The sequence below is a fragment of the Scyliorhinus canicula genome, chromosome 10, assembly GCF_902713615.1.
Source record: "Scyliorhinus canicula chromosome 10, sScyCan1.1, whole genome shotgun sequence".
In the NCBI taxonomy this organism is placed as follows: Eukaryota; Metazoa; Chordata; class Chondrichthyes; order Carcharhiniformes; family Scyliorhinidae; genus Scyliorhinus; species Scyliorhinus canicula.
Window position 1 is genome coordinate 53,334,466 of NC_052155.1, and position 12,332 is coordinate 53,346,797.

Sequence of the window (12,332 nt, forward strand, 5' to 3'; positions counted from 1 at the left end):
CACCTGAATGTTTACCTTCAGCGACTGGTGCACAAGGACACCCAGGTCCCGCTGCACACTCCCCTCTCCTAATTTACAACCATTCAGGTTTTTGTCTTTCTGTTTTTGCTTCCAAAGTGAATAACCTCACACTTATCCAAATTATACTGCATCTGCCATTGGTTTGCCCAATCACCCAACCTGTCCAGATCTTGCTGAAGGGTCTCTGCAACCCTGTTGCAGTTCACCCTCCCATCCAACTTTGTATTATCTGCAAACTTTGAGATGTTACATTTTGTTCCCTCATTCAAATCATTAATATATATTGCGAATAGCTGGGCTCCCAGTACCAATCCCTGTGGTACCCGACTTGTACTGCCTGCCAATCTGAAAAGGACCCATTAATTCCTACTCTTTGTTTCCTGTCTGCCAACCAATTTTCTATCCACCTCAATATACTTCCCCTAATACCATGTGCTTTAATCTTGCACAATAATCTCTTATGCGGGACTTTGCCAAACGCCTTCTGAAAGTCCAAATATACCACAACGACTGGCTACCCCTTGTCAACTGTACTAGTTACATCTTCAAAGAATTCCAACAGATTAGTCAAGCACGATTTCTCCTTCATAAATCCAGGCTGACTAACAGATCCTGCCACTGCTTTCTAAATGTTCCGCTATAAAGTCCTTGATAAAGGATTCAAGAATTTTCCCCATTACCGATGATAGGCTTACTGGACTACAATTCCCTGCTTTCTCTCTACCTCCCTTTTTGAATATTCGATTGCCATTAGCTACCCTCCAATCGGCAGGGACTGTTCCAGAAAGTTTAGAATCCCGGAAGACGGCCACCAATGCATCCATTATTTCCAGAGCCACCTCCTTAAGCACTCTGGTATGCAGATTGTCAGGCTCTGGGGATTTATCCGCCTTCAATCCTATCCATTTTCCCAGCACCATTTCTCTACTAATATTGATCTCCGTCAGTTCTCTAACATTTCTGGTATCTGATTTCTGTCCTCTTTTGTGAAAACAGAACCAAAGTAGGTTTTCAATCGCTTAGTCATCTATTTGTCCCTTATTATACATTCCCCTGTTTCTGTCTGTAGGGGGCCTCAATTTGTCTTTACCAATCTCTTTCTCTTCACATATCTACAGAAACTCTTTGTGTCAGTCTTTATGTTCCCTGCAAGCTTACTTTGGTACTGTATTTTTCCTTTCTTAATCAATCCTTTGGTCCTGGTTTGCTGAATTCTAAACTGTTCCCAATCCTCAGACCTATTATTTTTCTTGGCCAATCTGAATGCTTCTTCCTTGGAAAGGATACTATTTCTAATTTCCTTTGTAAGCCATGGATTGGCCCTCTTACCCATTTTGCTTTAGTGCCAGACAGGAATGAACAGTTGCTGCAGTTCCCCCATGCGTTCCTTGAATGTTTGTCATTGCCTATCCACTGTCATCCCTTTAAGTAACTCTCCCCAATCTATCAAGACCAACTCACACCTCATATCTTCATAGTTCCCTTTATTAAGATTCAGTACCCCGGTCTCCGAATCAACTACTTCACTCTCCACCTTGATAAAAAATTCAACCATGTGATGTCGCTCACCCCCAAGGGGTCGCGCACAGCCAGATTGGCAATGATTCCCTTTTCATTACACGGTACTCAGTCTAAGATGGCCTGCTCTCCAGTTGGATCCTTGTTGGCCAAGAAAACCATCCCGTATGCACTCCAGGAATTCCTCCTCTACGGCATTGTGGCTAATTTGATTTGTCCAATCTACGTGCAGATTAAAATCACCGATATTCTCTTATTACATGCATCACTAATTTCTTGTTTAATGCCATTCCCAAAATCACCACTGCAGTTTGGGGTCTATATATAACACAAAGAACAAGAACAAAGAAAAATACAGCACAGGAACAGGCCCTTCGGCTCTCCAGGCCCTCCAAGCCTGCGCCGACCATACTACCCGTCTAAGCTAAAATCTTCTTCACGTCCGGGGTCCGCATCCCTCTATTCCCATCCTATTCATGCATTTGTCAAGACGCCCCTTAAACGTCACTATTGTCCCAGCTTCCACCACCTCCTCCAGCAGCATGTCCCAAGCACCCACTACACCATGTAAAAAACGTTTCCTCGTACATCTCCTCTAAACCTTGCCCCTCACACCTTAAACCTATGCCCCCTAGTAATTGACACCTCTACCCTGGGAAAAAGCCTTTGACTATCCACTCTGTCTATGCCCCTCATAATTTTGTCGACCTCTATCAGGTCGCCCCTCAACCTCGCCTCAAGGCTAATGCCCTGCATACCGGGCAACATCCTGGTAAATCTTTTCTGCACCCTCTCTAAAGCCTCTACATCCTTCTGGTAGTGTGGCGACCAGAATTGAACACTGTACTCCAAGTGTGGCCTAACTAAGGTTCTATACAGCTGCAACACGACTTGCCAATTTTGATACTCAATGCCCCGGCCAATGAAGGCAAGCATGCCATATGCCTTCTTGACTACCTTCTCCACCTGTGTTGCCACTTTCAGTGACCTGTGGACCTGTACACATAGATCTCTCTGACTGTCAATACTCTTTAGGGTTCTACCATTCACTGTATATTCCCTACCTGTATTAGACCTTCCAAAATGCATTACCTCACATTTGTCCGGATTAAACTCCATCTGCCACCTCTCCGCCCAAGTCTGCAAATGATCTAAATCCTGCTGTATCCGCTGACTGTCCTCATCGCTAGCCGCAATTCCACCAACCTTTGCATCAGCCGCAAACTTATCAATCAGACCAGTTACATTTTCCTCCAAATCATTTATATATACTACAAACAGCAACAGTCCCTGCGGAACACAACTAGTCACAGCCCTCCAATTAGAAAAGCACCCATCCATTGCTATCCTCTGCCTTCTATGACCTAGCCAATTCTGTACCCACCTTGCCAGCTCATCTCTAATCCCGTGTGACTTCATCTTTTGTACCAGTCTGTCATGAGGGACCTTGTCAACGGCCTTACTGAAGTCAGTATAGACAACATCCACTGCCCTACCTGCATCAATTCATGTTTTTTGTCCCTTGGTATTTCTCAACTCTATCCATACCGACTACACATTGTCAGAGCTAATCCTTTCTCACTATTGTGTTAATTTCCTCTTTAACCAGCAGTGCCACGCCACCACCATTTCTTTTACCATCAAAACCATACAGAACCACCAAAGCAGATTAAATGGTCATTTATCTTATTGCTGTTTGTAAGACTTGGTTCTATGTAAAATAATAACTCCTTGCCTAGAGACAGTAGCTACAGTTCATAAAATAATTATTTGGCTCGAAGTGTCAAACACTGCATATCCCCCCCCACCCCCATAACTAGGGTCCTATTCCCTGGAGCTTATACAATTATGGGGCGATATCATTGAAGTTTTCAAAATATTAAGATAAATCAATAGTTCCTCTGTATCTACCCTCTCAGTTCAGGAGTCCAAGACTGGGTCTAAAATTAAAATTAGATGGAGGTATTTCAGGAATGAACTTAAGAAACACATGAAATGTGGTAAAAGTTTGTAACTTTGTTCAACTAATGGCAATTAATGCTTGAATAATTGTTAATGTTAAAACTAAGATCGATAAATTTTTATGAAAGATATCACAGCATATAAGACAAAGGCATTTGTAATGAGTTCCCTCTCAGATCAACCACTATCACATCAAATGGTGCAATAGGTTACAAGAACTAACTGGCTTTCTGTCGTCCTCTGTTCCTATTGTTCTACGTTCCTAATGAACCGTATGGACATCTTAATGCACAAGCCAAGGCAGTAATTGCAGAGGTTGGTGAATCTCCCAGGCCAGCTGCTGATCTCGCCCAACATGCACACACTCTTCATTTATAGCAGGGGCTGATGGTTCGTGATCAGAAATGGTCAACACTGAATAATTCTCCTCTCCATAAAGTCAGGGGGCAAGAAAAAAACAAATGGCACTCCTATTCCGACCAAACACAAGAAAACAGCTGTAACTGCATCAGAAATATTATGGACAAAAAGGAAGCCATTTTGACTCCTCTTTATAGGACCCAAAATTTACTGTGTCTCAGTCCTCTTGCAGAAACTCAGCACAAACAATATGATACAAATATCTAAATATTTATTGATAAAGAAAACTCACTGAGTTATAAGGAAGTCACAAAAACCTAAGTAACGGTTTGTGTAATACTTTCATATTTGCACTTGAAATTACAGGTTCAGACTTTGTGGAATTTAAAAGCATTTCAGCAACGACCCAAAGATACTCTGTACCTCTCTGATTCCACATTGAAATACATAGCTACAATACAGTAAATTGGCACATTGTGCACACTTCATGCCTGGTTCACACTTCCTTCCTGTCATGCTATAACATCACATTTCAATATATACTCTTGACTCTCCCAAGCAACACCCTGAAAATCTGCTGATAATTGGGGAGGTGATGACATCATGGTATAGTCACTAGTTAAGTTACCCAAAGACCCAGGGACGATCTGGGGACCAGGGTTCAAATCCCACCATAACAGATTCAATATTTAAAAATCTGGAATCAAAAGTCTACTGACCGCCATAAAAACCCAGCTGGTTCACTATGTCCTCAGAATGAAATCGGTCAACCTTATCTGGTCTGGCCTACATGTGACTCCAGATCTACAGCAAGGTGGTTGAATCTCAAATGCCCTCTGAAACGTGGTGGTGGTGGTGGTGGGGGGGGGGGGGCAGTAAGTACTGACCGAGCCATCAATGCCCACTTCCCGTAAATGAATCAAAAAAGAGATTTCTGCTTGCACGACCAGTGAATATAAACAAATTCACACTGCACCTCCTAATTTTTAAGTTAGAAACAGTTCTGACTATGAAGTATATTGCAATTCATGATGCCAACAAAACAGAAAGGAAATGTCTATTTAATGAAACAATAACCTGCCAATCTGTTGGCACGAATAATAAACCTCCAAAACATAATGGTGTACAAAGCACAACAGCATGCAGTTTGCACTGCAAATAGGAACTTAATGTAATGACCCATTCTGACTGAGACTTGCTGCAGAGCTTTCTGTTACTTCTGCAACCTTAAAAGCAACAGCTACAGCAAAAGCTTCCAACTGGAGTCAATATGCATGCAGCATATCATTGCAGTGAAAGGTGCTCCTACCCAGATCTATTGGTGACCTATTAAAATCTCCTTTCACAAGATAACTAAAACAAAGGTTAATATCATTAAAACTACGAAATCTCAATTCGTGAATCAATTTTACAGTATTTTCAAGCCATTATCTGAGGTGTGATGAACATATTCTATATATGAAGAGTAGATATGCGGCAAACATGTCCAAAATACACATTTACAAAAGTAGCCCACTGTTCCCGCAAGAAATTAAAAACGATAATCTCCCGATTACTTACAGGATTGCATGCCGATGGTCGAATTTTGCACCACTTGTGCCAACCTCTTCTACATCCGTCTCGCCCCCTGAGCTGCTTTCAGTGGCATCGGAATCGAAAGCCCTCTCCGAAGTCCTGAGTTTTGCAGTCACGCTGGACACCAGTTTCAGCAGATCCTCAGAAACAGCTCGATCTTTCACAAAACCAGAGAAAGTATCCCCATTCGGTGAAGACAACGAACATTTACTGCCCCCGCCAGATCGAAGGCAAGAGGCGAGACCAAAATGAGCATCGCCACCACCTCCTTCTGAATCAGTTCTTGGATAACTCCTCAGCAGCGAAGACCCAACCAGCAGTGCGCTGTTCCCGTGCAAAGAGTTTTTGTGTTTATTATTACTGCTACTGTTGTTACTAATAAAACTTTCCGTGAAAGAGGAAGAAAACCGCTTTAAACTGTGTCCCACCAAACCTGCCAGCTGCTGCTGAGCATGGCGCTCCACCTGCTTAGCTTGCACGACCTGCAAACGCTTGCAGAGCCGGTGAGCCCTGCTCCTGATCTCAGCTTGTTTACTGATAACTAATAAACTCTGAGCACTCACCTCATTCTGGCTAACACTAATATTATTGTGACTATTAAGAGTATTACTGAGACTATTACCAGTATTGTGGTGGTTAATGTGACTGATAGCGCGGTTTCTCCTATCAGTGTGTTTTTTGTTTTGGGTATCGGCTCCTATACAATTAAGATTTATTTCGCTGCATCGAGATTTAAGTGAACTTTCCCCGGGGTTTGTGCCATGAAGTTCGGCTCGACATCCATACTCGAGACCGGGAATTTTGCTGCTGTCTTTGAATAGTAGGCCGAGGTCGGAGGTGGTGGTACTTTTCTGCAGCCGCAGCCAGCGGCTTTTATCCGGGTTCCCCTTGAAAGGCGAAGCCGAGTTCAACGAGATGGCGCCGTTGTTCCGCTGAACACCGAAGCCGCCCGCCGTTTTGTTGCTGCCGTTCACCAGGCCAGAGTCGCGGTTCAGGCAAGGCGGTTCTTTGACCAGGCCGTTGCCGGCGGTGCTCACGATCGCAGCTTTGCCCCTCTCTTTCTCCTCGGCGGCGACGTTGGAGAAAACTCCATCGGAATTCATTCCCTCCTGGCGCTTGGCGCAGAGTCGCGAGGACCCCCTATTTAGGCCGAGACCGGGGGTTGCCGTAGAACTCACCGCCGGCTCCCCGGCCTGGTGGTGACGATGGTGCCGGCGGTGAGGAGAATGATGGTGATGGTTGTTGTGATGGTTATAATTATTTGTCTCGGGGTCTTTGGCTCCTCCTCGAGCGGCCGCCGCGCACCTCTCGCCGCGACAGAAAGGCTCGGGGCGCCGCCGCACTCTGGTCGGCCGGGCCAAAAACAGAGAGTCCATACGGTCGACCGAGAAATATAAAGCAGCGGCGAGTTTATTATTTTTATTATTTTCCTCCCCTTCGTCTAAAGTGCCGTTTGGAGCCGAAGAGAAAGGCGGCGAGGGCGCAGCTGAAGGAGGCGACGACGATAGCGGCTGTGGTGCGGATGACGACACGGCCAAATTGAGTCCGTGTTGCTGCTGCCGCGCTTCGCCAGCGATTTCACTCACAGCCGGGGAAACCATTCGCTTCAAGCGGCCGGCGGCCATCTTGTTTTTTACCACCTCTCCCCTCCCCCACCCTCCCATCTATATCTCCCCTCCCCCATCCACACCCTCCCACCCGTCTGTTCACCCGCCCGCCCCCCAACCGTCCATCTCTCCACTCCTCCCCCACTTTCCCATCTTTTATCTCTCCCCTCCCCCCTCCCGCTACAAAATGGCGGCCGCGGTGCTCAGGGAGTAAAAAAGCGCGCGCGGCTGCAATTCCAACTGACATGGGAGAGGGTGAAAACATCCTTGCAAATTACTGATCACATTTTTTGCGGTTTTCCCTTTATTTAGCGTCTGTCACAATGATGCTTTGAGACAAAAATCGCAGATGGTTTTTCACAACCGTCATCCTGTAATTGTGTGAGTAGGGTTTTTGTTTCCTTCCGTGGGACTTGGTTTAACTGAATATATAAACTTGGTTAAAAAGGGGACGAGAAAATAACATCGTAATTTATATCCCACGGGCATTCAAATTACCCAGATCTTCAATACTGGTGTCCTGCCACTTAAATACACCTCACACCTCACTTTACTGCTTATCGTGTGATTTTTCGATCCCTTTATCTCCCGTCCGTTAAACTAATTCACATTAGTCATCTGGCAACATCTCAAAAATACCAGCGCCAATGTCAAACTACATTTTCCACTCAAGCATGCAGCACCTTTTATAACAGATTTTTATGAAGCGCCTTTTTAAACATAATAAAACTTCGAAGATGAGACACATGAACGCTTTCAAATAAAAATGACTGCCACATCATGTTAGATAACAAAAAGCTTGGTCAAAAAGGCTATATTGGCTTTTTTAAAGGAAGAAGATTAGGTAGAGAGTGGGGAGAGATACAGGAAGGAAAGTCCAAAGTTTAGGGCCACAGGCAAGGTAAATTCGCCATAATTCCAGATGACCTTGGAGGGGATCACCACACAACACGAATAACCTGGGCTGGTACAGGAATTGAATCTGTGCTGCTGGCTTTGTTCTGCATCATGAACCAACTGAGCTAAACCGCCACCTCAAGGCCCTGGAGAGGTACCATCGGACAGACTCTCGGTGTCAGCTGGTGAGGGTAGGCGTATTTTAATCAGCATCCATGAAGGAACTAGGAGCACCAGCATAGAGGCTATGATTATCCAAACCAAATCCGCTAGTTTGGCCATGTGTTTCGGATGTCAAGAGTCCCAACTGCCAAAGCAAATCATTTGAAGCTGACTTGTGACAAGCATTTTTCATTTAATCAATGCCTTGCACAGAAGAGACCTACTTGAAGGAACCTCCTGATTGAAGGAACACAAATCTTTGAGGACACCTGGAAAAGGAGCTTAAGAAAGTAATACCAACAATCTAGAGTCCAAAGACCGACCCCACCTTCTGGAAACAACTGCCAAGTGTGCGGTCGAAGATATGGCCCTAGGATTAGGTTCATCAGCCACTCACAAAACATATGACCAGTAACATTTTTTAGGTAGATGATAATACTTGTGAGCGAGTGATTGCCAAAAATCAATGTGTTTGGTACAAATTGAGGCACAAGCAGCAGAATTCTGGATTACCTCAAGTTTACAGGAGGTACAATGTGGGAGACTGGCACAGACCACATTGGAATTGTCAAGTATGGAAACAAAATAGGCACAAATACATTTTCAGCAAAGCATGAGGACAGGTGAGGCTCGTATTGCTGGAGTTTAGAACAGCAAAAAACTTGATTGAAACCTTTAAGATCCCAAGGGGTCTCGACAGGATGGACGTGGAGGGGGGTGTTTCTCCTTGTGGGAGAATCTAGAGCGAGAGGTCACTTTAAAAATAAAAGTGTTTGTCCATTTAAGACAGATGAGGAAAGAAAAATCAGGATTGTGAGTCTTCAGATCTCTACGTCCACCAGCTTTTGAGAGGAGAGTGCAAATATTTCTACGGTAGAGGAATAAAGATTCTTGATAACAAGGGATAGGCAGTAATGTGAAGGTAGGTTAAAATCAGAATTTAAAAAGAAATAAGTTTACAGCACCCAATTATTTTTTTTCCCAATTAAGGACAATTTAGTTCAGCCAATCTACTTAACCTGCACATCTTTGGGTTGTGGGGTTGAAACCCACACAGATATGGGGAAAATGTGCAAACTCCACACAGACAGTGACCAAAATCGGACAATCTTATTGAATGGAAGGGCAGCACGGTGGCACAGTGGTTAGCATTGCTGCCTACGGCTCTGAGGACCCAGGTTCGAATCCCGGCCCTGGGTCACTGTCTGTGTGGAGTTTGCACATTCTCCCCGTGTCTGCGTGGGTTTCACCCCCACAACCCAAAGATGTGCAGGGGAGGTGGATTGGCCTCTCTAAATTGCCCCTTAATTGGAAAAAATAATTGGGTACTCTAAATTTTAAAAAAAACAAATCTTATTGAATGGTGGATATTTTTACAGTCACCATTGATGCTCGCTTTCAATTCGAGATTTTACTAATTGAATTGAAACTCCAGTAGTGTCAGGGCCTTTGGACTACCATAGTCAGTGATATTACCAACACTATCTCTTCTAACCAACCACACCTCCCTCCATAAAGGCAGTACGAATTTTGGTTTGCATGCACGACCATGTAGGTTGCGTCAATGGTCTGGTATTACCATTTAAATACTTGCAAATTAAACATGACAACGGTGATAGCCCCATTGAGCTGGAATGTGCAGAGATGTGTGACAGCATTATTCAGGTTATGCTGAGAATGGTGTTTCTTTCATTATAAGCACCATTGCAATGTGCACTCCAGTCTTAGGATATTAGATTTTCTGGTTACAGTATTACCGACATTCGCAGGGAACATTCATAATCAGTTAGCACCTAAGTTTAGTGATCAGAAATTTGGTGGAAATCAGGTCAAGGGAACAGGAGTTGGGTTCATGGACAAGATAAGATCAAAAGGCATGAAAGGAGATAAGGAGAAACATGATAATTTTTAAGGAGTGTTGATAGATTCTTGACTAACAGCAGAGTGTAAAGTTGTGGGGGTAGGCAGGAATGTGGGATTGAGGTTACAATCAGATTAGCCATGCTCTTGAATGGCAGAGCAGGCTCGAGGGGCCTACTTCTGCTCCCAATTTGAATTAATACGTACTTCAGGGCTCGGGGTGTTGAAACGTTCTTTTAAAAATATTTTTATTCACCATATTTTCATCATACAAAAGAGAAACAAAAACAACCCCAACAATATGAAGAAGAAAACAACCCTCCCATAAAAAATCAACAGCAACCAACTCCCAGAAGTAGGTGCATAATAGACAAACCCCACGAATTGTAGAACCTCTCCTTCGCTGCCGCCGTGCACCACTCCGCCCCCCAAATCAGCTCAAACTTCACCTTCTCCAGGATTAAAATCCCAGCAGGGACTGACCTCCATCCCAACAGGACCCACCTAGGAACAATCAGCGAGGCGAAGGCCGAAGGCTAAAACATATTCACCTGCCTGCAACTCAGGCCAGTCCGACACCCCGAATATGCTTCTCAAGGACCTGGTTCCACATCCATGTGCAAGATCCCCGAGATTGTGCTAAATACCGTTCTCCATTTATAGCTTCGGGCAGGACCAAAACATGAACGTGGTTTGTGGGGCCCCTCCCACATCGCTCTCAGACATCCTCCACCCCTGTCAAACAGCCGGCTCATCCTCAATTTTGTGAGATGCGCCCTACGCACGACTTTCAACTATATCAGTACCAGCCTCGCACGAGATTGAGGCATTTATCCTCCACGGCATCTCAGAACCACAATCCCTCTTCCATCACCCCGCCTTCCCAAGCTCCTTCTCCCACTTTGCTTTTGGGAAAACATTCCTTGCAAAATCTCGAACCAGCGGGTATCTAAACCCTTCCCCCTGTCCCAATCCATACTTCTCTCCCAATGCCAACACACTCGAGAATCCCCATCCCCACCCACCCCAAAGAAACAAATCCATTATTTCCTTGATCCCCCTCTTGTCCCATCTTCGAAACACGCATCCATCCTCCCCGGCTCAAACCCATGATTCCCCCTGATCGACCTGACCCGACCCCCAGCTTAAAACATTGCCTGAACTGCCTCCAGATCTTCAAAGTGGCCACCACTATCCGAGTCATCGAGTACCTTCCTGGAGCCATTGGGAGCAGCGCCGTTGCCAGTGCCCGCAACCCCGACCCCCTGCATGAGCGCTCCTTGGTCCAGCTCCACACCTTCTCCGTATTTGCCACCCGATAGTAGTACACTAAGTTTGGGAAGCCTAGCCCCCTCGCCTGTCGCTCTTTCTTGTGGGTGCTGTTACCTACTTCACTTACTGAGTGAGGTATTCACCTCCCCATGAGGAGATGCAGCTCAGTATACAAGCTAACCTGAGCCCTGAAAATATTCCACTTCACAGCTGCTTATAGTTCAGGTCGCTGAATGGCTGATGAAATGCACTGTAGATCCCAAAAAGGACAATGTTTTCCTCACTAGAAGACACATTTAAATCCAACAAGAAGAAGGACGTTCAGCCCCTCCAACCTGCTGGACCATTGAATTAGATCAGGGTTGTTCTGTGTCTTAACTCCATCGACCCAAGTTAGTTACATAACATTACTGAAATCTATCACTTATTGAATTTTCTCATACACTGTTAACTGCTTCCTGACATCACACAGTAAATGGTTCACCCTTATTTCAAGATACCTCGTTGATGTCCCCAACAATGCAAATAGTTCCTATCAACTTTCTCAAATCCTTTAAACATCTTTTTTTTTTTAATGCATACTCAAGCATCTACATATGTCTCGAGTATAGCGCCAAAGTCTTGTCATGATTTGGTAACATATATTCAAACTTGCTATAAGCTACACAGTTAGGGTGGCACTGCTGTCTCACGGCACCAAGGACCCGGGTTCAATCCCGGGTTACTCCATGTGGAGTTTGCACATTCTCCCCATGTCTGCATAGGTCTCACCCCCATAACCCAAAGTATGTATGTGCAGTGCAGGTGGATTGGCCACGTTAAATTGCCCCTTAATTTTCTTTTTTATTAAGCTGCACAGCTTTTACCAGTAACTTCATTGCAGTGTTAATGTAAGCCTACTTGTGACACTAATAAAGATTATAATTAAACCAAACATCAAATTTGTTTCTTCCATGGAGTAAATTGAGTGTTAGCTGTGCTGGAAAGGGAATTTGCAATCTCAGTGATTCCTCTTCCAGATCTTTGCTACAAGATTGATGGAGAGTATTGGACAATGAGGTGTTCACATTAAAATGTACTTCTTTGTGACTTCCACTT

General features: G+C 44.6%; 1 protein-coding gene across 3 annotated transcripts in view; it reads right to left on the reverse strand.

Moving 5' to 3' along the window:
- LOC119972369 (KAT8 regulatory NSL complex subunit 1-like) overlaps positions 1-12,332 on the reverse strand; it is a 341,283-nt gene that overhangs the window by 257,585 nt on the left and 71,366 nt on the right. For 2 of the 3 annotated variants that reach the window (XM_038808944.1, XM_038808943.1), the window contains exon 1: positions 5,422-7,065. The exons of the other annotated variant lie outside the window; for it this stretch is intronic. In XM_038808944.1, the coding sequence (XP_038664872.1) occupies positions 5,422-7,061 (1,640 nt within the window). In that variant the 5' untranslated portion in view covers positions 7,062-7,065. Of the gene's footprint in view, positions 1-5,421; positions 7,066-12,332 lie in introns of those variants that run through there. 3 annotated transcript variants of the gene reach the window in all.